General features: G+C 45.2%; 2 protein-coding genes across 2 annotated transcripts; both read right to left on the bottom strand.

Annotated features, from left to right (window-relative positions):
- Window positions 1–1819: 1819 nt before the first annotated feature.
- On the bottom strand, window positions 1820–5911 carry POLR2D (RNA polymerase II subunit D). Its single transcript, XM_066193785.1, has 4 exons — window positions 5809–5911; window positions 4054–4234; window positions 3506–3601; window positions 1820–2436 (listed from the first exon to the last, which is right to left on the bottom strand). Exons 1-4 carry the CDS (start codon window positions 5879–5881, stop codon window positions 2358–2360), a joined length of 429 nt encoding a protein of 142 aa, XP_066049882.1. The 5' UTR covers window positions 5882–5911; the 3' UTR covers window positions 1820–2357.
- A 7659-nt stretch (window positions 5912–13570) lies between these two features.
- On the bottom strand, window positions 13571–25867 carry AMMECR1L (AMMECR1 like). Its single transcript, XM_066194010.1, has 7 exons — window positions 25635–25867; window positions 23229–23673; window positions 17932–18042; window positions 17343–17457; window positions 16531–16621; window positions 15454–15550; window positions 13571–14306 (listed from the first exon to the last, which is right to left on the bottom strand). Exons 2-7 carry the CDS (start codon window positions 23633–23635, stop codon window positions 14195–14197), a joined length of 933 nt encoding a protein of 310 aa, XP_066050107.1. The 5' UTR covers window positions 23636–23673; window positions 25635–25867; the 3' UTR covers window positions 13571–14194.
- Between the last annotated feature and the right edge of the window lie 1261 nt (window positions 25868–27128).

Here is a 27128-nt window from a genome sequence, read left to right as displayed (position 1 = left end):
TCGGGGCGGAGGGAGCGGCGAGGGTTCCTCAGAGTCCCCGGGCCCGGACCTGTCTCCGGACGCTTCCCGGGACCCACCGGGACCGGACCGGCCCCCAGACACCCCCGGGACCCGCCGGGACCGGACCGGCCCCCAGACACCTCCGGGACCCCCGGGCCGGCCGGCTCCAGCTTGCCGAAAGGGGCACTGCCGGCCGCCAGAGCGATAACTGCTTGGAGCGCAGCCGTGTTCTGCGCCGCTCCGTGTTCTCTCACGCTCACCCAACGCCCAGGCGCTACAACACAGCCCGCCTTGTGTGGCTCCCAGAAATACCTTTGGAATGGGGCTGCCCAGGGAGGTGGTGGAGTTACCGTCTCTGGAGGGTTTAAGGAGAGATTGGAGGTGGCACTCAGTGCCACGGTCTGGGTGCCGTGGTGGTGTTCGCTCAAAGGTTGAACTCGATCTCCAGAGGTCTGTTCAAACCTCATTGATTCCGTGATTTCCTTCTCCTCTGTCCCCGTTACACGGCTTCAAAACACAAGCAAAACCTACTGTCTCAAGGCTCCTAAAAATCTATTTGTGTAGGATAGCGGGAACTCCTGAGATCATTTACAGATCATTCAGTCTGCTACACTCCTCCTTGGCAGTCCTAAGGGTGCTTACAAAAGCCGTCATCGAGTAGTAATGCAGGAGTGTAGATAAAGAGGTGCCAATGGCCTTTTTTCCCTGAATTAGTTGGGATTAAGACCTAAGAGTCTCTGTGTTTAGATGAAAATGTTTTAAAGCTGCTTGAACAGAAACATTTTACAGAGCAAACCCTTTTAAAGCTGCTTGAACAGAAACATTTTACAGAGCAAACCCAGTTCAACGGGACCAGCTACTGGGAGGCGTGTGCTGTATCAAAAGGGGACACAAAGCTTTATAAAATAAAGATTGGCCACGTTGTTTTTTCTTCTTTAGTTATAATTATTCTGGCCCTGTTCAAGTTCCTGTGGTCGGTTCCAGGTGCATGTGTGGTTTACAGGTTTGCAGGAGCCACTGCCACCCCAGCTCATACACAAAGCTGTTTTGAGGCAATATGCTCCAGGGGAGGTGAGCCCGAACAGTTGTCACACACCAGTACAGCCTCTCGGCACGGCAGAAACATTACATTTCTAGTAAGAAATGTAAGTAACTACGACCTGAAATAATGTTTTATTTCTCTCCCTTTTGCAAGATCAGTGAGACTATTGCTTATCATCACAAATAGTATCTGAACACATCTTTCTGCCTCTTCGTTCCAATGTTCTTCCTGCAAAATTTTCCTTCTTTCTGGCGTGATGTTAAAATTACAAGACTTGAAAGGGCTGCTTTAAGAAGTTTATCCTAAACAAAAGAACATTCCTTTCAACTAAAAGCCGACAATTTGTGAATCTCCCAGAAGCTGAGCTCTGGTAACACCGGGTGTGCGATTCCCACAGGCTGCACCAGGAGCCAGCCCTCCACTGTGTCACATTATTTATGGTTTGGTTTCGTCTCAGGATTAGGGCAGTTAGCAGCCTAGTTCAGGAGTCCATCCCTCCAGAGGTGGATACCTGGCTGTGTTAATATCAGAATTACTGGGTTTCTTCACCTTTTTCTTTCTGTGGCAGGATACAGATTGGGTGTCTGCAATCACTTGGCACAGAACAGGGGAGCAGAGAGGGAGATGCTGCCCCAATGCTTTCTCACTGTGATCACAGTAACACCTCTGATCTGTGCTAAACTGTACTTGGGTTATTACACTCTTGGAGTCCCCAGATCTCCAGGATCTATTAATTAAAAAGGTCCTCATTAACAAAATCATGGTATGTACCTACTGTTCATAAAACACACAACTTTAATTTAAAATATCTTTTAATTTACACTAAACAATAATAGAAAAATATTGACGCTGTAAAAGTCCACTGTCCTGATCAAACAGTAAAACAAACAAAAAACACCACAGAAACTCATGCTGCCCATCACCTTCTGAGAACCAAGGACAAGTTTCTGCATCCTTTAGAAGTTCCTAAAAAAGCACGAAATCACATCTGTATTTCTGCTAAAAACTGAAAACATTGAAAATATACAAACCAGGGAGAGGGACTGGAGAAGAAACAAATACTTGAGCCACTGGGAAAAGGCCTTTCAGGTTCTTTGCTGCCACAATACAGGGGGTCCTTGCCAACATACACATGGAACAAATCAAGAGGACAATGCTGATCTCCAGCCGGAATGCACCTCAGGCAACACAGCACTGGAGTACCCTGCATCCACAACTACCCTCGCTGAGCTGGGAGCTGGAGTGATCCAGAGGGCTGAGAAACAGCCCAAGTCCTCAGGATTGTCTGCTCAGATCAAGCGGCTGCGGGTTAACCTTAATACTGGAAGCTGCGTTTGGTCTGAATGTCATCGAGGATCTGTTGTAATTCTTCATCTTCAAACCGGCCCTCCAGGCTGCAGGAAGGAGACATGAAAGGTTTCACAAAGAGTCTCTCCCCCTTGATTCATTTCAGTCATAACTCTCTCCTGTCACCCACCTGTGTAAGCACCAGGAACACCTGGGACATCACTGTACACAAGTGCTCTAATCCCTATGCAGTGTTGCTTCTTTGCATGACAAAACTCCATTCTTCCCAGAACCTTCTGCTGAGTAACTTCAAAATGTGTTTTCAAAACAGGCAATGCAGGTGTAAGCAGACCTCTAAATGAAGTCCACGGAGCTGCAGGCTCATAAGCCAGTCCATTCTTGCTATGAAATCTTAAAATCATGGAATGGTTTGCTTTGGAAGGGACCTTAAAGATCATCACATTCCAATCCCCTGCCATGGGCAGGGACACCTTGCACTATCCCAGGTTGCTCAGAGCCCCATCCAGCCTGGCCTGGAACACTTCCAGGGATGGGGCAGCCACAGCTTCTCTGGGAAACCTGTGCCAGGGCCCCATCACCCTCACAGGGAAGAATTTCTCCCTAGTATCTAATCTAAATATACTCTCAGTTTGAACCCATGCCTTTGTCTTGTCACTGCTGTTGCTAAAAGTCTCTTTCCATCTTTCTTGTAGGCTCTTTCCAGGTACTGGGAGCCCAGAATTAGGTCACCCCAAAGCCTTCTATTTTATACAATGACAAATTAGGAAGAAACTGTAATTCAGATGAATGTTTCATTCCCTCCTCTATCTCAGGCCATGAAGTAACCAATCAAGACATGAAGAGCTACTGTTCCCCCCACATTATCCACAAAACACTTCATTTGCTCCTATGGGAAAAAACTCCAAGGAACACAAACACAGCCAGCTAAGAAGCCCAATTTAGGAGGTTTCCACTTGATCCAGTAAAAGCTGTCAGAAGCACATTAGGGACATGTACAAAGTCTGTTGCTGTCAGATCACTGGGTAGGGAAAGAAAGACTAAGACCAAATGTTGTTCCACCAAGGGAGTTGGATTGAAGAGAGGGTCCCAGGGCACAGACGGCTTTAGGTCACAGGGAAGAATACAGCAGTCCTTGTACAGTATGTAAGCGCTTACCTAGGAATCAGAGCTTTTGCTTCCTCAGCTGTCTCAGGACACAAGTTAGCCAAACATGCCAATTCAAACTTATGGAGCTTCTTCTGCAGCAGTAAACTGTAAGGAAAGACAATCTGATGAAATTGCAAGACAGAAATATAAAGGAGCTTAAACTGAAGCAAATATTTACCTTTTTGCACACTGCTTTTGGCAGTGCAGTATTTTTTTCAGGAGAAAACACTCATTATATGGATGCATAGAGGAAAACATAAAATCCTATCTGCTAACTCCACTTCCCCTGAATTATTCTGCAAAGCCTACAAAATCCTCCCATTTAATGCCATCAGCTGTCAGTGAAATACTGAAAATAAAGCAGTTCAAGAAGGCTTGACCTAGACAAAGCATAACCCTCCATCAAGAACTTCTCGCCTCGTTAGGAAGACAAAAGGCTCAGAATTAAAGAACAAACCACGAAACACCACTAAAACGTAGTTTTGTAAAGCAGGACCGATATTAGGAGTGCTAATTCTCTAACAGGGTGTTTGTCACAGCCTGACTTTCCCGGTCACCTGCGCACGCTGGCGATGGTCTCCCTGTTTTTGAAGCGGCTGAAGCGCGCCGTGTAGTTCAAGGTTTTCATGAAGACCTCGGAGAGCTCCTGCTCGTCCTCGGCGCTCTCGTTCTGCTGCTTGCGGTGCTCCAGCAGCATGTGCACCTCGGAGTTCAGCAGCGTCTCTGCCGTCTCGAACTCTGCGGGCACACCAGGGAACGCCAGCATGAGAAAAGGTGCCACGTGTTTGGGAAGGGGAACTGCACAAGTGTTGTATGTAACTTAGCTCTGGGTAATGAAGTGAAAATGTCTTTCATGGCAGCTGTGCGAGCCCTTTCATCAAAGACTGGGCAGCATTTCATACTGAAAATGCTGATAAAAATGACACTTGGAGTGACAGTCCAAGGCGTTTGTCTTTTTGACCATATATTTTACACCTGCAGCCCTAACATTCAGATTTTTTCATATTTGTGCAGTATGTTTTCTTCACCCAGTTTTGGCAGAAGTAATGCATGACTTGATACAGAAAACAAAAAAACAAACAAAAAACTTAGAACTCTAAAACTCCACAAAATTCAGAAGTGATGCCACAGTCTTCAGAAGTCTCTGAGCTCTTGAGGTAAATATGAATGCTGTTGAACGTTTTAAAAAAGACTTCGTTTACTTGAAAAGTTAATAGACCTACTGAAACTATCAGAGAAAAAAACCATTTAACCCTATCATAAAAATTCCCCCGTTCCCCCCTTTTAGCCAACTTTGAATTCATTCATCATTACCATAACCACTATATGTATTCCAATAACAAGAATATCTCTCAGCATCAGCAGTATGAGCTGTTCAAAGCAACAGGGTCAGCAGCTGCATCCCAGAGTGCCTGACAGAACTGTTTTATACAAGCAGATATAGGGACTGCTAGAGAGGGGCTGGCAACTCTTATTTTGCATTGAGCAGTAAATCAGTTCGGGCTAAACATGAGATCTTAGCATTAAAAAAAATCGGAAAAATAGTCTTTAAGAACTTCCCTATTGTTCATAACTCAATAATGCAGCAACGTGCCCTTTCCCACCTTCCCTGCCTTTTTTTTCAGGGTGGCTCTGAGAATTTATACTGAATTAATTTTCTGAAAAAAAAAAACCCAAAAGAAACCCGCAGACAGTAAACGTCCATAGTTACCAACTCTGGATCTGGACAGCTGGTTTCCTAACTGCAGCAGTATTCACAGATTTCCAGAACAGCTTAGGTTGGAAGGGACCTTAAAACTCATCCAGTTCCATCCCTGCCATGGGCAGGGACGCCTTCCACTATCCCAGGGTACTCCAAGCCCTGTCCAGCCTGGCCTTGGACACTTCCAGGGATGGGGCAGCCACAGCTTCTGTGGGCACCCTGTGCCAGGGCCTCACCTCCCTCACAGGGAAGAACTCCTGTGAGAAAAAAATCACTGAAAAAGCTTATAGCAAGCTATAACTTGACAGATTATATATATAACTATATATAACATATAACTATAATCTGACAGTTGGTTTGTTTTTTTAATACCGTACGCACACGTGGCGGCCCACCTAAGAACCGCTATATCCTAGCAATCATGAGATCCTTAAATATATACATATAATTTATTACTCTGATTTTTAACACTCGGGGCTTAGTAGCTGCTGGAGGGGCGGGGGCGTTCAGCAGCGCTCCGAGCTCGGCGAGGCTCGTACCCTCACAGGCGGCCGCTGCCCTCCCCAAAACCACCACCCGACACCCGGCCCTTCGCCGCCCCCGCTCGCACCTTTGGGGAAGACGAGCTGCGAGGCGTCCTCCTCCACATCGGCCGTCCGCGGGTCGCTGCCGCCCGCCGCCATCACCGGAAAGCCGCGGCGGAAAGGGCGGCGCCCCCTCACGGGGGCCGGGCCGCGCTCTGGGCGGGGGTGGGAACGGCTCTACCCCGTGAGGGCTGCGGGCTCTGCCCCCGTGAGGGGAGGGAACGGCTCTGCCCCGTGAGGGCTGGGGGCTCTGCCCCCGTGAGGGGCGGGAACGGCTCTACCCCGTGAGGGCTGCGGGCTCTGCCCCCGTGAGGGGCGGGAACGGCTCTGCCCCGTGAGGGCTGGGGGCTCTGCCTCCGTGAGGGGAGGGAACGGCTCTGCCCCGTGAGGGCTCTGCCCCCGTGAGGGGAGGGAACGGCTCTGCCCCGTGAGGGCTGCGGGCTCTGCCTCCGTGAGGGCTGCGGGCTCTGCCCCCGTGAGGGGCGGGAACGGCTCTGCCCCGTGAGGGCTCTGCCCGTGTGACGGTTGAGAGCTCTGGCCCGGGTAAGGGCTGAGGGCTCTGCCCGTGTGAGGGTCGAAGAAGCGGCTGCTTCTCCCTCTCTCTGAAGGGCGCGGGCCGGTTCTACCCCGGGCGCTGCTGAGGATAAGAGCCCCGGTGCCGCTGCGGGGCACTGAGGGGAAACAGCGGGAGCAGGGAGGCTGAGTGCTCTCTCAACCAAACAGCCCTCAGAAGCGTGTTTAAGCTTGCTTAGTAATTAGCTCGTTTTAGAGAGGGAAAGCAGCGGGATGCTGAACGTTGTACGTACGAACAGAGGGCAAATAACTGTGATAGACCCAGACCCTGCAAGTCCCTTACAGGAGGGTGTAGCCAGGTGGGGGTCGGCCTCTTGTCGCAGGCAACAGGCCACCCGACGAGAGGACGCGGTATATTAAGATGCGCCAGGAGAGGCTTAGGTTGAATCTCACGATGAATTTCTTCACAGAAAGGGTGATTAGACATTGGAGTGGGCTGCCCAGGGAGGTGGTGCAGTCACCGTCCCTGGAGGTGTTCAGGGTAAGATCGGAGGTGGCACTCCGATGGCCATGGTCTGGTTGACATGGTGGTTTTCACTCGAAGGTTGGACTCGATGATCTCAGAGGTCTTCTCCAACCTCACTGATTTGGGATCATGAGCCCGCAGTCTTACAAGGCACGAACAAGGGCCCGAGAGCAGGAGTGTGGGAGCACTGAGGGAAAAAGCACTCGTCCTTTGCATGAGCAAACTCTTCTGCTGCTCTGTCCTTCAGGAAATAACCAAAGATCTCAAAACTGCGCTGCTGCCCCTCACCAGACTGCCCAGGAGCACCTGAGGGCGCCGACGCATCAGCTGCATCTTCATTCATTCCAGTGGATCAGGCAGCTACAACCAGCTCCATTTCACTACAGGAACATCCTCCAGCTGGACAGCAAACCCCAACCTAAGGAACACTGTGCCAGAATTTCTGTCTATCTCACTGTGATTAATCGACCTCAGACCATAAGGAAGGAGTATTGACATCATAAATAACACATTTAATAAGGAAGGTTAATTTTCAGGCTATCCAGAAGCAATCTACAGACCCCTAAAAGTCATAGGCAGGCTGAAAATGAAGATAATTCTCCCAACACTGCCAGCAAAATAACTTACGGAGCATTTTCCCTAGAGAGCTCACATGTAAGTGCCTAACCAGCCTAAGACTCTTAAAGTAATCATCTTTTCAGCCCTTACTATGTCATCCAGTGCCCTTAAAGAAAGACAAAAATAGATTGTTGAAGGATTTATGAGGAAACCACTCCTCATAAACTTGTATCTGTGCCTAGGTGAATGGTTTCCTGTATGCTGGGAAAAGGAATGAATTAAAAATAAATTTGAAGAATATGAGATCAAATAATAGATTTTTAATATTGGTTATCTGGATAACGAGCATAGCAGAGAAACTGGAAAGTAATTTGCTAAGTAATATAAGCAGAAAGACATTCAGGAAGATGGAATGCAAGTATCTTGAGGAACATCTGGCAAATTAAACAATTTCAATTAGGCTTACAAGAAAACAAGGAAATCCATGCCAGATTGAGGAGAGAAGCATTTAAAATCACTTGGATTCCTGATGGATTCTCAAATAACTCGTCAACTCAGAACACTGAGACTCCCAGAGCAGCAGGTAGCTCACAGAGGTCTAAGTTATTAATTTCCCTTTTTGTTTTCCCCCAAGGATCCATTCTACTTAAGTATACAAACCCAAGATTTTACAGGTACAGTTAAAGAGGTTATCATGAAAGATTAAGTTTATTATCGCTGATGTGTTTGGTTAAGGTCTCAAGAGCAAAATAAAAACGTTCCTGAATGGAAGCTGCTTCCCCCCCACCTTTTTTTTTTTTTTTGAAGAATTTAATAAACATACTTATAAACCCCATAGTAAATATTGTTCAGCTGCTGCAATAAACCAAACGTAGCAGAGTACCTGACCTTTTGTTATTTTTAAAATGCATGGCTTCTTCCTCACTAATAGTGACTATTTTGGCATTTATCAACAAAATATGCATAGAAAAGTAAGGTGAGCTTGATTAAAATAGTCACTGACTAAAGGAACTTTGAGGCAGCTTTACTGGTGACATCCTAAAATAAACCTATTGAAAAAAAAGACTACTTGGCCAAACGTAATTTATCATGAACAAAGTCTCTAGTATTCCATATTCCAGGGCAAAAAGCTTTGATCCTTGCTGGAGATGTGGTATTGAGAAGCAGATTGTTAGACAGACCTGTCATGGTAATTCCTGTTGCCACAGTTTAAACACAGATCGTGGAACAACTAATTGTCCCTACACAGACCTTACAAAAATGTAGGAACAGCTAACAACAAAGATATCCTAGTAGTAGCATAAACCTGGTTTGTAATATGCTTTCCTTCTAATTCATCAGCAGAAGAAATGTGATTTTTCTAGGAGTTCTTTAAGCTTTTGAAGAGTAATTATGTCTTTTCTGTGGTGTGCCAGTGTGATAGGAGTAGATCCTTGTGGAGATAACTCCCCACTGCGAGCACCAGGTGCCACAGTAACCAGCATTGCACAAGACATGTGTGATTTTCATCTGTGTACTTAAAGTCTAACTCTTCAGGTTTAGGTCTTCATGCCATTTAACCTTTATTTTTGCTCAATTTAAAATTATATATCCAAAACCATGATGAATGAATACGTTTGAGCAAAGTAAAGTTATATTAATATCCAGTAATAAAGTCATAGTAAGACTCTGAATGCAAAACTACATGATCTGTTAAGTTTTTAAATACACATAAGACATTATCAACTGGTTGTATAATACATAATTTATGCCAGAATTAATCTGATTATAAGAGCAGTCTACCTGACCATAGAAAAATATGGTTCAATAATCTGAATATTGTTCAATTTGTAGAAGTATATACTTGTTTTAAAGAACATGGCAACAATACCCTTCTGTGCTTGCTGTGTTTTGGGAGTGATTATCAAACAAATTCACAAGTCATCTTTTCCCAGACTTTGGGAAAACCATCTCAGGAACTTTCCTATCCTACTGCTCCATGTACTATCAGTGTACATATTAATTTATTGGGTTGTATAGATAAGTGTTCTGATTTTCATTTTTATCTGCAAGGAAAAAATGACATTTCTCCATCGCAGATAAAACAAATTTCTTTTTTCTGTTAAAAAAAAAAAAGCCAGCATTCTTCCTTTGAAGTATCCTCTAGAAGTTTCTGCTCATCTTTCTGTAATTTGGTAATTTGGTTTGCTGCTAAATAATTAATTCATTTTGTTTGTTTCAAACAGAAGCAACAACAGAAGAAGCTGTTTCCAGGAGAATTATCCTGGTTTATATTTAGCCTGGATTGACCTATTTCAGTGTGCAGTCATATGCACACCCTTCTACCTGGCCTCATCCTCCCTGGGAGCTGCTGAGGGTTCCTGAGGTCACAGAATGTAACGTGCCTGGAGGAACCTCTGATGAAAGGCAGCAAAGATATCATCTCTGATTCAACAGGAAACCAAAAGTAATCAAGTAGGAAAAGCATATGACACTAAAATACACAAATGAAGCCACTGTATTGCTGCCAACAAATCTGAGAGGATACAAAGGATACACTTGGGAACTCCCCTGGGCACATGAGAGCAGTGGGTGGCGGGGATATGGTTAACTCCAGAATTCACAAGGAAATTCAGCTGGAATTCACCTGGAAATCACATTAGTCACAGCATCAGCCTCACATTGCCTAAGGGACTGACTTTCTAGCCTTCCTAATACCAGCACCTCAAAACAGGTTTTTGCTTTGTAGTTGTACTGGGATAAATGAGCTTCTCAAGCATATTTAAATCAAAACTACCCTCTCCCTTGGTTTGGTTGATGGTTTTTTAGGGTTTTATGACTGTTTATTTACACCCAGAGCTGCCCTTCTCAACAGCCACAAGCAGAAAATGTAGCATCTCCAACGACACAGCTCCCATAGATAAAAAGTTAACAGTTATCTGAAAATGTATGGAAAAAACATACAAGCCAGAGATCCAATTCAAAACTATTCTACAATTCAGTTAATTCTGTCTCAAAGCAAATATTAAACCAGTAAGAATCTAGAAAGTTGAGTGTTTTATTCCTCTGAAATAAGGCTTTTAGATCCCCTGAAGGCTATAGCCCTAAAGTATGGACAAATTGTTCTCGATTCATTTTAGAAGACAAAACCCCGAAAGAACCATTTTGAGTTTCAGAAAGATTTACAGTAGTCTGTGTGTATGTACTTTATACATTTCACCACCATGACAACAGATAGAAAGTTATTGTCAAGCAAACATTATGTCAGGATACAAAGCCACTGCTCTGCCATTATTAACAAAAGGTATTTAATATTTGGTTTTAATTTTCCTGCTATTTTTCCTTGCTTTTTTGTAGTGAGCCTGTTTGATTAGTGGTGTGTTTCCAGACAGCTGTCACCCCACTCTGGCAACCGCCCTGGTTTTGAATATGTGATGTCATTTCCAGGTTTGCTATTCATACCTCTAATATACTGTTTGTCTTTCTAGATGAGAACAATTTCATCTTATCCCCCATAAAGGCTGTCAGAACTCATATAAAAAGGACAGTACAAATAATCTTTATCCATTATGATTTATTCTCTACAATACTTCATTAGAGGATAGAGTTCAATTATTTACACTCAGAAATTATTATATAGGTAGGAGGCAACCAAGTGTAATATAAAGAATTGGTCTGACGTCTCTGCACTGTAGGTCAAAAGAGGTCTCCTGCTTTAACGAAATAAATAAACCAAAAAAACCCCCAACAAAACAACATGTAGTTTCTGAATACAAACAGAAAACAGCACTAATAGTCAGTGAAGACTGCAGAGGTTTGTTAATGTACTATGAAAACAAATTATTCTGTGCAAAGGTTAAAATGAACTCTTAGATTTCCTTACAGATTTTTTTTTTTTGTTCTGATAAGTTGTAGATATGTGATACTTTGACCATATAACATTCTCAAACTGAAATGGCTTCAGTTGAGACTGACTGTTGAACAACATGAAAAAAGATAATTAAGAACCTCACAGTGGAAACATTTCAACACTGACAGACTCCAGTGATCAAAGACATTCTCCTGTAGTTACTGTAAAACAAAGACATTTCATCGTTGCAGTGAGATTATTTATCAGTTGTGGTTGTCATGAGAATAAGCCCTTCTAGACCAAAAGGCACTTGCTTCTAAGGATGAGTTCATCCAGACCAAGCCATATAACAGTTGCTTTGAGGAGCAGCTCTAACCAGCCGTCCCAGCCAAGCAACCACGGAGAAAATCTCGGATCAATTGGCCACTGATTTTGGTTGTCTCCATCTTCAGGCAATTCCAACTACAGCTTGTGCCTAGTTCACCTCTTTCATCCTTATGCATAGCTGCCATGTAATGATCTAGAAACGGGATTATTTCCTGAGACCACCTGTCCTTGTCATACATTCCTCTGAGCTGACTTAGCTACCGACACAGTTTTCAACTGACTTTACAGCTGGACCCTTATGGGACTAAAGCTGAGAGGGCCTGTTCCTTAGGCAGCAGACCAGTGTTTCTGACCTGCCAGCTTCTCTTCTCACTGCAACAAGACAAGAACACAGTACATGTTTAGAGGCATTTATGTTTTGTTTGTTTGTTTTTTAAACAGACTGAGTGGGGAAATAGAAGTGGGAGAGGATAAGACTTCCCCAGTCCCAAAACCATCTGTCCCACTTCAGGCTTAAACCAACCAAGTTACTCAATCCTAAAATTCTGTTCTTTAAAAAAAATGACAACTAACCCTCCCCACCCCACCCTTTAGTCATCCCCTAGTCAAAGAAACTGAAATCAGGAAAACACTATACACTGTTGAAGACACAGAACAGGGCAAACACCTGAAAAAGAAACAGTATAGTTGAAAAGCCTGGCACTGTATGCCTGCATGACCAGTCTCACCGAGCGTGCTCAGGGGTGAAGTTTTAGCACCATTTTTTTGCCGTTTTTTAAACCTTTTGGAAATTAAATTCTAACATAGAACACTTGAACAGTAATGAGTGTAGCCCTATGTATCATACTGTTTGACAGCTGAAAGGTGAGTGGTATGCCTGGAGCTGACCCCACCCTCCCCCATCACTACACGGCACCTGGGGGAGCAATTACCAAACTGGAGTGGTTTCTAACGACACTCATTTATTCTCAGCAGCAGGAAGTCACAAAACAATCCTTTCATCTTCAATTGCTTTTCAACAATATCACAAGGGAAAAGTGGCAATTTGTAGGAATGACCCAATACAGGAAAGCTGGGTCAATATTGCACCGTTATCCAGAGGAATCTCCCTCACATCTCTCTCCTCCAGCAGAACCTACACCAACATGAAACAAAACGGCACAAGTTGTGCCATGCTTCCTTAGGACCAGGAGCAGCATCCTGCAGTTCTCAGCTTCCTACCAGCTCTATTCCCTGCCATACCATGGCACAATTTCAGCTTTCAAACACCAGCCCATTACAACACACAAGCAGGCTCTAAAGCTGTGTGCAACCAAACAGCCATGACTCTGCTGTGCACTTGTATTTTCTTCCCCAATCATTACTGACCCTCCAGAAGCTTGGAAAATCAACCAACCAACCAACCCCACCCCAAATTGTATTCTGAAGTCCAGTTATCTCACTGAAAGAGTGTCATAATTTAGAGTTTATGACATCCATCAATGATGCTGCAGAACAACAACTGATAACTTCCCTTCAGAGGCGTATTCTTCGTGACCATCAACCGTGGAAGAAACACAGAATGCACACGAGTTTCATGCAGTCTGGGTAATACAGATTTCCCCACTCACTGAGCCTGGATGTGGCAATGACTAAGCTGAGTAAGACAAATCTTACCAGCAAAACTGAACAGCACCATTCCATAGGCCTGGAATGAACTGGAACACTCACAGCCCCTAAGATCAGCAGTCATACCGGCAAATGTGGCTGTTCTATCAAAAGGAAGGTCCCCAGGTCTGTTAGCTTAAATTAAAACAAGTTTCAGTCACTGGTCTCACTTGTATGACTACAGTCAATGCTCTGCAAACCCCTCCCCAGCCCTAATGCTATCTCTTACAAATATTTAGAAACAAAATTTGGTCAGAACAGACTGTCCAAGGACACTCGAGGATCTTTTTCTCTGTATACACAGAATGTGCCATGTCGCTCCCTTACAGGCAAGACAGCTTTGTGTTTCATAGCAGGCTTCATCACCAAGAATCCAACCTACCAAGGATCTGAGCCTTAAAGCCTTCAAGGGTTTATTTAAATAATGGATTAATTTTTCACGTTTTCTGTCCATAAGGATGGGGTGCTATCCAGGTGTTCAACCCTCCCCAATATCATGATGTCCGCCTGTGATGCGTGGGGACTGCAATCAGCTCTCAGTACACAACAGACACCAGAGGTTAAAAAAAAATTAAAAAGAACCTAAAAAATGTTTTGTTGGACTCCGTTGCCCAGGCTGCCAGGGGAATGCTCCTACTTGATCTGGGGGGCTTCCATAACAAACAACTCCAGTTTCCAGAGTGTCAGTAACACCCAGGAACAGATCAGTCCGAAGCAGCACTTTCACTCCTAAAGGTCTTCTGCACCTCACGACAGTTCGTAGGAATGGAGCCCCAATCCAACTGAAACCCCGCTGGGAGGGAAGGCTGAGATAAGGCTTGGGCCCCTGAAGTCCTGTCACGCTCTGGTCCTCCCCCCAGGTCAGTGGGAAGGCAGACTTGGCAACGGAAGCTAGCATCATAAAATGGTGCAGTAATAGAAGTAACTGGACCAGGACGAGGAGGCGTCTGCCCCGATGATGTCATAGCCGTTGGCAGCGACTGGGGAGTGGGACTGGTCATGCAGCCGTGTGTCAGGAGTAATGATTGTACAGGGGGGGGGCATGAAGGGTGCCATTCTGGAAACAGTGCTGGCGGGAGGCCATGTACTCTGCATAACTGATTGTCACCTTCTCACTGCGGTACCTGCGGGGACACGCAGAAAAAAAAGTCACACCACGCGGAAGGGAGGGATTCCACATGAAACATTCACCCCACGCTCCCCTTTAGCTCACAGCCAAGGATGACCGAGAGGAACCCATTGGTATCAACAACCTCTGTGAGCTTCAATTAGCTCCAGTGTCCCAGAAGATGAGTCCTAATCAAGGTGATCATAATTAAAGGCATGCCTGAAGTAGCACACAGAAAATAAATGACTGATTTGTATTCTCTTTTATCCATGTGCAATGGATGAAAACAGCATGAAAAGTCTGCTGGAAGAAGATTCAATTTTAGTGATTAAATAATCAATATTTCACTATTGTTTGCTTTTGTGGTTATCTCCACATGTGAAAAGGTAGTGAAAGAAATGGAGCGGTGGATAAAGAGAGGTTTATTATAGCACATAAATTACTTAGTCCATGTTGTACAATCAGGTTTCACAAAATGTGAACTTCCTTTGGAGAGACTGGAGTTTTCCAAGTTCTTCTAAAGCATGCTAAACAACAACCAGCTACAAAGTGCTGGTGAGTTGCACTAAGACCACACTACATGAGATTTTAATGAAAACCTTCATCCTGTCAGCTCCTGTTAAGGAAAACCCTGCACACTCACCTAATTTCTCTAGAGGTAAGGAATGACCTGATAAATTAGTGTTTCTGTACAAAACCAGAAAGTCCTAATTTTTACCAACATAAACCAATAGGACAGCTGGGGGTATACAAAAGCAAGCAAATTCTGAAAACCAGCCAGATCTGAGTGTGGTTTGGTTTCAAGACAGCTGTCACCTACAAATAGCTGCACCATTCACAGATGAGCACACTGAGAAAAGGAAGTTCATTGAAAAGATACCGAAAAAAAATCAACTTTTTAAACTCTCAAAGGTTCTGCTTCTGATCTTTCACTAAAACCAGTGACACTTCTCTCAGAAAAATGCTAACTTCAACCCTGCATGGACCAAAGTTATTGTGCTTAATTCCATGTGCATTATATGCCTAACACATGGCATTTGTGATTTGGTCTTTCACACTACATCTCCTCTGGAAGAGGCATACTTACATCAAGCACAAATATTTTAAATCACCCAGAAAACACTATAAAGTAAAACTAAAAGACAACAAATACATCTACTTACCTGGTAAGTTTAATTGTTTTCCTAAAATCATTGGTAATGGGAGCCTTAAAGCCACCTTTCCTGAGTAAGGAGTCTATGGTCTGGATCTGATCCCAGTCTATTGAAAAATAGAAGCAAGGCAAAATTTTCAATACAAAAAAATGTTTCATAAACACAAGAGATGCATTAAAAGGGCTCTGGAAAAACAAACAACTAAACAGGAAACTCTGAGCTTTAGAAATCTTAAGTGTTGAACGGGACGTACATGGCCTGGTGCATGCACACTATCTGCACATGCCTACCCCTTTAAACTCATACTGGAGCTGGTCTATGAAAGAGCAATATTCCATATTCCATTCCATGTCTTCTTATAAAGGTCTGTGCCTTGCTACTGTTGCAGGGACCCCGAATTTTTTCATCATGTGCCACTTAGTTCCCTTGAAAATAAGATAATACTTTGCTCTTTAGATAGACAAATTGGGATTGACGCTCTAGTGATAGCACAGTGCACTGCTATGTGAGAGATCAGAGTTAAAATTCCTACCTTAGTCTTTTGCCCCAGAGCCAGGAGGATGCGACCACTCCACTCTGCTAGGTGGAGGAAAGGAGGAGGCAATATTTTGAGCAGTTACCGTGGTGACCACTACTCTATTTGAGTGGGAAGTGTGCTCCAGAGGGGCTGTGTTTCTAGCCCTCCTCTGGAGGATGCTACTTTAGCAAGAATGAGGAGGAAAGTGACTCTCCTGTTGGTGCTGTGCAGCGTGCAGTTATCCTAGTTGGTGGGAGAAACATACAAGAGGAAAGATGCAATGCTGAATGAGGCTGGAAGATCCATACTTTGAGATCCTCTACTTCTTCAGCCCTAAAACATTCTGGCACTAAAATACAGCTGTGCAAAGATATGGAATGAGAGACAGGCCAGATGAAAACCCAGCAGCAACTGTATCAGGTGTCAGTTGTCAAGATTAAGCCTGGTGGTTCCATGGCACCACTATGAGGACAGACAGCATTGTATTCCAAGCCCCAAGTCGATAGATTGAAGTTACCCAACTCTGTGGCACGGTGCACTGACATGTTTGGCTGCCATCTCAAACCCACCTTGTTCCTTAGCAACCTCAGGTAAATACGTGGCTGTGCGTTTGACACCTTTCTCATTGATGAACTCTATTCTGATCCCATGGATTCCAACCTATAGATGGAAATGAACAGCCAGATAAGAGGTGTTTGCTAGCACTGAGCCCATGACTGAGTTGTCATTCCCACAAGGCTGTGCATCTCTCTCTCTGGACAGTTTGGCTTTTGCCTGGGTAAGGTTATTCTCTTCCCCACTCTCTGCTCTTGCCTGGCAGGTCTCACAAGGAGCTCTCTTAGCCACCCTTCCCAGACAAGCCTCACCAGTGTCCCTGCCCCTCCTCCTGTGCTAAGTCTTGTCAGTTTTCCATCTCTTGTGTCACATAAGAGAGACAAAATCTCTGCACACAAGAACGATGCCTAAAATTACTCAACTATAAAGTCCATATATATATTCCTCTTGAACAGAATACACTTCCATGTACAAGGTCCTATAAACCATTTGTACCTTTGGTTTTAACTACTTTTCGTTTCCAGTTTCTATCTACACCATCAAATATCTATCCACGTGTATTTACACTCATTTCCTATTGAGCCAAGTTCATGAACCACTTTCATGTTTCTTTTATTCCCATTCAGATCCCCCCAACCAAAAGCATACTGCTAGGCCATCCTCTTCCTTCCTTCCTTCCTTCTAGTTTTCCAGCCCCATCTCTTCTATTCCCAGTCTCTTCTATCCCCACACACCCCTGTAATGAAGGAGATACATCACCATGTACTAACCCGAACCCGAATGGAACGAGAGAGTGATGCAGAGTTCCAAATGCACCTGTTCTCACCTCCCAGTCCAGGTAGTCACTGGCATCCTCAAAGTTAGTGAGGAGGGAGACAGAGCAGAAGAGTTTGGGCAGCTCCTCGCGGGTCAGGGGGGGAAATCGGCTGTCCTTAAGTGCACTAAAGGGAAGAGAAGACATATCACCCAATACAAGCACCAAAATAAAGTGTCAGATGCTCAATTATTCCCCTTTTGATTATGCCTGCATGAAATATGTTTCTCTGCTACTGCAGAGAAAGTGATTTGCATCTCTCCCTGATCTAATGAACTGGAATACCAGTGGCAAGCTTCCTGATGCTGTCCAATGCCTATACTGCAGGCAGAGAGAAATTACTGCTACAGATGTCAACACTGTTAGTATGCAAGACAGATTTGACAGTAGCCTTAAAATGTCAACTGCAACTCACACTTTGCAAAGATGTTCCACTACATCCTGATACACCACCTCACTGTAACTATCACACACTCAGGTTTATTTCAGTATGAATCATATTACATTGAACTATGTTGATCCAACATCCTAACATTGAATCCTCACAGACAGATCTTCAGTGAACAAACTAATTCCATATTTATTTGTTTTTGGCAGTTACCTGGTTAATGTATATTCCCTGAGTCCTGAGTGAAGATTCATGGCTGAGAAGGTCCCGATGCAGCCACGAAGCCGCTTGTCTCGCCCCGTCTTCCACGTCACAAAGAGTGGACTGAAAAGGCAAAAAAATAAAAGAAACCCTCCAGCCTCTACAGATACTTGGTTGCTAAGGGGAGACAACCAAGGTATGAAAGAGCCCCTTTGCTTTCTCTCCCTCCAGTAAACCCCAGCAGGCAGGTTTGCTCACCTGCTATCTAGCAAGAACAAAACTTCATGCGCACACCGCCCACATGCAAACCCCAACACTTCCCTCCACCTTTTCAGCACACTCCCTCCTCTCCAGCAGTTCTCTGGAAGTCCTCCACAGACACCTTCCTGGCCAGACTCTGTGCTGTCTTCTAGTGAGTGAAATGGTTATTTGATCCCACTGATTCTCTCTCAATATTGGCCACACTTTGTAGCATCCACTAGTTTCCAGCATAAGTCATATAGAAATTAATTGAGATGATGCAAGTTAGTTCTTTATACTACCACTTCTATAAATCAGATTTGCAATAAAAGCTTTTCTTTTTTTTTTCCTTTTTTTTTTTTTTTTTTTAAGGAATAAAAAGAAATCCAGATTATTTTTTCTCCCTGTTATTTCCATGAGGATCTGACTTCTAGGTCCATCCCTGAGGCTCAAGCAGGTTATGTCCACATTGTTTGCTTACCTGACATTTGATTTGTATTTATACGTATTTTCTCCTGTTGATCACATATGTAAAACACCATTGTTCCTACTCAAACATCACCTGGATTTCCACTTTCCTGTCTACCATCACGATTTTTCAGGCATAACAGGAGATTCTCAAATTCAGCAGGCTCATTTCAAGCTGTTAAACTACAACTTATGATTTGGCCTTAAAGAATAACAAGTCAGAATAATAGAGCTCTTTGAAGAGATAAACAGGCAAAGATGACTGTGAACATTAAAGACAAAAAAATTAACTTCTACAGAAGTGAGTGAAATTGCAAAGAGCTGTAGAGAGAAACACAAAAAGGACAGTGGTGGTGGCAGCTCTACAAGAATGTCCAAACATCTGCAAAATTCTCTAAGGCAACTGATAATGCTGACCTAATTATAAAAGCAGGATGAGTGATTCTGTGACTTGTATTCAGTACTCTGTACTCTGAACAAGACATCAGTCTATGAAATTCTATTGAACTTTAAGTAATATGATAGAATAGAATTTTCTGAGATTAAAAAAACATTGACAGGAGTTTTGAACCATCAAGACTGATTTGACAACATAGCTCAGACACTCACTTTCCTTGAACTCTTGAAGCCTTTGTAAGCAACATACCTCTGCAGCAAACCTTACAAAAATCCTGAGATGTTCTGTTCAGACAACAAAACCAGCATGGAGAGGGGATGATTTCTCAAACACAGCAACAGAACTTCTTATGTGTAAGCAGTGAGAACATAATTTAAAGTGTAGTAATAAATCAGTGCCCAGTGACGTGCCTCGGAGCAACAATGGAATTAAATCCATCACAGCATAAATCCATCACTCAGGATCTAGTTACCAGCTGTGACCAACGGCAAAAGTACTGCCTAAAAGAGCAATTAGCTCTTGGGTGATAATTGTGAAGGACTTTGCCCACAGAGGAAGTGGAAACATCCTTCCACACCCAACAACAACCTTCTGGTTGGCTTGACCAAGACAGGGGATTTACTGTTCTAGTTTTCCAGTAACACTTCAAGGCACTTGCAGGATATAATTTCTCTACATTTTCATCTATCATATAGATAGAAAGAGCAAACAGAAAAAGAGTGTAAGAAAATACATCAGAAAATTTGAGAAAAAAAAAGATATTAAACTTGCATAGGAGATCTCTGAGAAACACTATTGTCACAAGTTCAGTGGAAATTTACCTTAATCTAATATAAATTTTGAAAGTAATGCTCAGTCTATGTGACACTCACCCCAAAGAAAAAAGGCAAGGGAGAACATAAAAATCATCACTCACAGAATACAAATCTAAGTAAATTCCCCTTCAATTCAAATTGCAGGTTCACATTTTCAATTTACCTCTTTCCCCTTCCAAAGGGAAAAAAATTCCCATAACCCATCTTTCCACTGAGCTGCAACACAGCTTTATGCATCTATAATAGAAGAGATATTATCAGAGGGGAGAGGATAATTGCATTCAGAAGGCTGTATATTTTAAAATACCTTAAAGCACATTTAAAACCATTTTTCATCGTGGTCAGAACAACTGAGGCATAAAAAGAGATATGATTCTGTACACACAGATAAAATTTCACTATTTTCACTGCAGAGAAGATGATGTTTCTGTCTCTGAAGAATAAATGCACTCAGCAAATTGCAGGTGCAGCTGACAATAAGCCCATTGTTCCAGAGCCCCTCCTTGAAAAGTGTTATTTCCCAGATGTACTGAGAAAAGTCACAACAATCTTTTGTCCATGTTCACCCAAGAGCATTTACTGGTACTTTGCAGCCATATCCTCAGCGGATCATGTCAACTGTTTCTTCCTCAGCCACAACATCCCACTTTATATGTGTTTGATGAGGGTTTTTAGGCTGAAAGGGGAATTTCAGCAACTAAAAATTAGCTTCATCAATTGTAACTACAAAGGGAATTTTAAAGCAGAAAAACACAGTTTGTTCGAATCAGAGTTTAGCTTGTACTGGGGAAAAACCTGTTACAGAAGAGATCTTATGATGCAAGATCTTATTATTTGCCTTGCATGGCAACTAGAAATTTCCATGGTATAGTTTTAGCACCAGTCTGTAATACCTACCATTAAAAAAATCAGACTGAAGTACAAAAGTGGAAAAAATAACCAATTAACCACTTGCATAGCTTCCAAATTGTAATTACCTGCAGTAACCTGAATAGTAAAGGGGGTATTTCCTTCCTTTGCCAAGTTAATTCAGACATAATTATAAGTCTTGCAATGCCAGTGTCTCTCCTTTGATCTGTGACCATCACTGTTAACGCTGGAATAAGGGAACTTTACTTCACAGCTATCCACCAGCTCCATAATTCCCACCACGAGTGTTGTCCATGTGCACATCCCCTCAGGCTGGTGACTGAAATTCATGGTGGTTCTCAATCCACAACCCTGTAACTTGCACGTTATTACACTGTTTATGCCAAATCCTGACCTTTACTCCTGCTTTTATCTATACTTTAAAGTCCAGCACCAGTTTAAAAACCAGTTTAAGAACAGGTTGTGCCTCTTTCTATTCAATCAATGGTCTCTTCTCTGTCTTTCCAGAGAGAGACCAGGTATAAACCTTTATTTTGTCCAAAGACCTCTCAGAATGACATTAACTATGTCACAAAAGGCCACAATGCAAATTATTTCTGCATTTTCACTTTGCTTACTCTTCTATTTGATAACATTTGGCTTGAAGTTCATTACAAGACTGTCTCAAGTGGGGCAGTTCTTCCTTGTGTACTGCTCTCCAAGAGAGCAAACCCCATGTTTTTCCCTGGGGTACATCCAACTATTTCCTTGGAGTAACTGCATAAATGCTGGAACACGAGGAAACCCAGGTAAGCATTTGCTGACAGGGGAAGAGAAGGGAAGGGCTGGTTATGCTTTGTTGGTGTGCTGATCTAAAAGACTTGTAATTATGAGCACAGAAATAACCAGTGAAGAATTTTTAACTTTTCAAATCTGGGCATAAAATTTAACCAGCTGCTATTCCCCAAAGGACATCCTTTTTGAAACTAGCCAACAGAAAAAGCAACAAAATCCAGTCAGAAATCTCCTCTGACACCAAAAGAATGCAGCTCTGTAAAACCATCTCTCTTTACCAGCTTAACAGAACAACAGCAAATAACCCTTTGCATTCCAAGTGACAAAACAATAAGCAGACTGACATCAAATGTCCTAAAGGGAGCCCACTTGGCACAGGTATGAATACCAGAAATGTTTCAGCCTGGGGAGTCCCTGGAACTGTTTGATATCCTAGAGCAGAGCATTTCTCTATTCACTTGTATTTACAGTATTAAACAGCTTACTCTGCAGCATTCAGAACATGTATCCATAATCCAGCTGGAATAATAACTGCATGGAAGCACAACCTACATACACCCTGACAGCAGAAAGGTGGGCAGACACTGAATACACACAAAGAAAGTCCTTGACCTGTTTAAGCCATTGTTCCTTACATCAATTTAAAATTCATTAGCTGAAATTAAGGATGTCAGCAACTTTTTATTTCTTCTGTTGTTCTGGAGGAGGCTCCGGAGGAGTGTCAGAAGGTCCATCTGTCTTTGATCTTTCCCATACAATTCTTTCAACAAACATTTTAACATTACCATTTCCACACCGATGCAGTCAACCTTCAGATAAACATTAGCTAAAACTCACCAAAGCGAAACAGCTTCAGAAATCCTTCTGCACACATCTCCTTTCCTCCTAACCTTGGTATCGCCCTTGGAAGTTATCTCTCTTGGCAGAGCTGGCGTCATGGTTGGACTCAAAGGTTTTCCCAAGCTAAATGATTCTATTTCTCCCCATACTGCCCAGCTAGTGCCATCTCCCTGACACATCTTTTATGATTGGTAATTTTTCGATTCCCCTCCCTGCTAAACCCATTCACTTGGACAGCTGAAAACTTCTTTGAGTGTCCTTGTCCAATCCCTCCCAGACCAGTATTTGTTTCAGGATGAACTGGAAACTTGTCCCAACTTCAGCTTCTTACTTTATATTTCCTTTCCATCTGCTTTGCAGAAGGAAGTCTCTTCCCTTCTCCAATTCAGTGTCTCACATTAGAAGCCAGAGCTTCTTCAAATTAATGACGTTACTGAACTGGTTTTTTAGTACATTTTTGTAGGTGGCACTGCTCAGTTAATTTTTTGCAGAGGCATCTACTTACAAAGAAGGGGACAAACTTTACCAGAACATTACCATGAAGTGGGTTTGCACTCCTCCACAGAGAACACAGTGCCTCGTGGAACACACCAGGCTGTGAGCTGAAGAAGCACCACACCTCTTCACACTTGGCCTAGCTCTCCTTCTGTAGAGCCAAGCATTTTCTCTCTGGAAGGACACTCTTTAAAACTCACTTACCTCCACCAACAAACAACACTTTCATCTTTTGTGCACTTACAGTGCATCCTTTTGCTTCCAGCAGACAAAGTAAGGAGCAGAATGCCCCCCTTCCTCCCTGCACACCACTCTTCCCACTCCTCGAAGGAAACCCTTCACCCTTCCCCAAGCAAATCCCAGCTCTGGAAGCAGTTTCCAGCTTTGCTCCCACATGAGGGTGTACTCACTAGGGGTCATTGGTGAATCGAGGAAGCCGTGGCTGAGGGAACCCGTAGAGATGACAGTAGAGTACATCAAAGCAGTAGCAGCACATCTCTGCTGTCACCACCAGGTTCTTGGTGCTGTTGGCAGTTCCATTGGGCCGAGAAAGTGGGCTCAGAGCTCCTGAAGTGGGATTCATTCGAGTAATCGGGGAATTTCCTGGGCCCAAAGTCAAGTCAGATACGTTCTCCCTTCCATTATTCCCATCTGTGTGCTGGTGGTTCTGAAGAGGACCTGAACTGGAGCTCGGTACAGTTGTGGTCTGATTCCCATGACTGTGCGTTCCACTCCCAGACAATTTGGGCTTCTTCACCCCACAACAGCCAGCTGCCAGCTTGGGCTCAAGTGGAGGAACACAGCGTCTTTTTCCCATCCTGCTTCAAAACTCGCTGCCTGGAGCACTGCAGAACCCTGGCATGGAGGGGTGGGGAGGGGGGAGAAGTATTACACAAACAGTTACAGGTGAAAAACCAACAGCTGCTTCCTTGTTTCTGCTACAAACAGAGGAAGAAAACCCTCCGCAGCACGTGAGCAAACACAGCATCAAAGCCAGCTCAGCAGAATGGGTGTTCTCACACAGAAATTGAAAGTGTATGGACACAACATGCGTGCAATCACACGTTCCAAGGTATCGAACACTTTAATAGGTGGCTCAACACAAAAAACCACAACCAGACTTCCCATAAAAAGAACGAAACTGTGGAAAAACAGGAAAAAAAAATACTTGGGACTACAGATACACCCTATCCACTACTTTTCCTGCTCACCCATTCCTCCTCAGCCAATGCCTGCACCAGTGGCAAAAAAGTGCAATTCCCGTCCCCGACAGCAGCCCAAAATGACACCTTTGGTTGGACTCCCAGGGGTGTTGCCCTTGATTTAGCACTGGCAAGATCAAAGAGGAGCTAAAAGCACTGAAACCACCATTTTCTAAACGACAGACTATTTTCCAGACCACGAACTGGAATCTGCATTTACTTTCTGCGGACTGGGTGAACAAACGCAGCTCCCAAATAAACATGCAGGGGGTACAGACAAGATGTGCATGACAGGAAGAGCTGAAGCCAGCAGGGTCTGAACAGAGGAAAGTGATAATAGCAGGAAACAGGCATGGTATAAAAACCCCAACAACCCAGAACAGTGTTTTGCCTGCAAAGACTGCTGGCAATATTAGCTCACGCACCACAAGAAGGGGCGGAACAAACACGGGGAGGGCAGGCTGTGCAGACAGAGATGAACAAACATGATAAGCAAGGATTACAGGTCAGTGGCAGGAACTTAAAGACCAACATCACCATGAGATGGGAACACACCAGGGGAGAGAAAAGCAGCCTGTCAAACGGGGCTCAAAGCACGGGCACGGGAGTCACAGAGAACACCACGGGGGACTGAAATCACACTCAGCTCCCAGAGCAGCCCTCCAACCCTCCCGAGCCGAGAGCACAAACACAGTCCTGGGGGGTGAGGCATGACACGCACTGAAATTCAGGTTGTGACAACTCCCTCCCTCCTCTGCACGTGCAAAGCCAGTAAACTTTATTCGTGAAGTTTCATCGGCCACAGCAGGAGCCACAGGACTCTGAAGCGAACCAGAACGGGTGTAAGGGGTGTTGAGAGGTGCACCTCGCACGCCCGCAGTGCTTGCTCAGCTTAGCAATCCTCACCTCAAGGTTTCAGAAAGATCATAAGGAACAATTTACAAGACCTAAGGAAAATTATAATTTTTTCTTTGATCTCCACTTTTGCGATAACAATAAAATTAAAAAGAAATCAAACCAGCCAAAAGAAAAGCGTAACTTTGACAAAGCAACCATGAAAATTCTTCAGTGCCTAATAAAAGTAACCTGCTCTGGTTCTGAGGGTGCTGAGCCTTATGAGCCTTTCCCAGCTCCCACTGACGGCTCAGCCGCATTGGGGAGGATAAATCATTATTTATTTATCTGGAAGCACAACACTTGATTAAAGACCGGAGACGTGGCAGGGGCAGGGGGAGCTTCCCTCTCCTCTCCCCTCCTCTGCAGCAGGGGCCTAACAAAGGCGGCCGCTCGGCTCCGGCCCCGCTCCCCGAGAGCGCCCGGCGGGCAGGCGGGCGGGCGGCGGGCACACCGGGGCACGGCGGCGGCGGCGGGACGGGCCCCGGGCTCCGCGCACAAACTTTGCGGGGTGTTCGGGGGGGTCCCGCCGCCCCGCCGGGCCCGGCCCGGGGACACCCCGGGGACCCCCCGTGCCCCCGGCCCGACCCCCGACAGCCCCGGGGCCGCCAGGGGGCGCCGCCGAGCGGGACCCCCCCGCGGCCTCCCCGGCCCGGGGCGGGCGGGCGGACCGGGGCCCTCCACCCGCGCCTCCCGCACAGCCCCGGCGGGGTCACCCACCTCCTGCACCCGTCCCGGCTTCTCCTCCGCCTCAGCCCCGCCGCCGCCGCTGCTGCCCCGCAGCCTTCTGCCGCCTCATGGGGCCATGGGCCTGGGCGAGGCTCCCCGGAGAAGCGGGCCCGGCGGGCGGGGGAGCGGGCAGGGCCCGCCGCGGCCGGGGCTTCCCGGGGCGGCCGGAGGACCGGAGCGAGGCCGCGGGCAGGTCCGCCGCTATCCCGGCAGCCTCCTCCTCCTCCTCCTCCTCCCGGCCGTGAGGTAATGAGGGACGGACACTCATAGTCCGCCAGCCTCCCGGCGGCGCCAACACAACCGAGGCTCCAGGGCGGGCGCTCTGCCCCGCAAGGAAACCATAGAGACGGACGCTTCCGCGACCTCCCCGTCACGTGAGCGCCGCACGTGCGCGAACACTTCCGGGGACGTCACTCGGCGGCAGCGCCGCGCTGCCATTGGCCAGCGGGGCGATGACGACATTGGGGCGGAGCGCCAGGCGGGGAGCGCCCATTGCGCGGCTCGAGTCGGGGGAGTCTTTCCGCCCTCCTCGCTGCCCGGAGCGTTGGTCCAGCCCGGTGTGAGGGGAACAGCTCCGGCCGCCGTCACGGCTTTAGCTACAGCGTAACATATTCACGGCGGAGCCATAGATAGCACAACGGCACCAAGGCAAAAGTTACTTTTTTAGTATCGCCAACGGGGCACCCAAATCCTTCCCTCCACCCTTCTTCACAGCACCATAGCGGAGAAGTAGTTACTTCGTCAAGGGTTTTAGGACATCTTGCAGAAATAGAGGCTCCGCATTCCACCCTGAGAGAATTGTCTGGCAGCGGGCGGATGGGAGTCGCTCAGGGGTGTTGTGGCTGTACGCGGTGCGCTTGGCAGACATAAGGGATGGGAGAGAGAAAACCACAGCGCTTACTCCTAATTCACCTGGGCAGAATGAAGAGCAAACTTTGCATAGCCCAGAGCACCCACACTGCACATTCAACCCCAAGAGACAAACTGCCTGAACCGTTTCAAGACTGCAGAATGGAATTTATGCCGTTTCTCATAGAAGCTTAAGCGATAAATAAGAGGCATAAAAATACCAGCTAGAGAAATGTGGTTGAATGTCAGTGGATCTTACTGTCTGCTGTTGAAGAGGATCACAGAATGGTTTGGGCAGGAAAGGACCTTCCAGCTTGTTTCGTTCCACTCCCTGCCATGGGCTGGGACACCTTGTACAGTTTGGCACAGCACAAGAGCAGCACTGTAATCACTGCCATTCTAAGGCTATGGAACAGCATCATCATTTTAAGTCTAGATGGCAGCCTTGAATACCAACTTATGAAAACTAACATTACAAAGAATCAGGTGAGAATACCCGCAAGAACAGATAAAGAGTGAGTTCTTAACTTTTTCAGTGTTTAAAAGAAGAATCCTTCCCTCCCTTCTTCCCCCCCACATACCTCACTCTCTTCTGGTAATGCCGTGGGTTACACATAAAACCTCTCTGCCAAGATA

The sequence above is a fragment of the Chamaea fasciata genome, unplaced genomic scaffold (assembly GCF_029207755.1).
Source record: "Chamaea fasciata isolate MVZ Bird 193981 ecotype frontalis unplaced genomic scaffold, bChaFas1.0.hap1 SCAF_11, whole genome shotgun sequence".
Lineage (NCBI taxonomy): Eukaryota > Metazoa > Chordata > Aves > Passeriformes > Sylviidae > Chamaea > Chamaea fasciata.
This window is presented reverse-complemented; position numbering and strand designations above follow the sequence as displayed.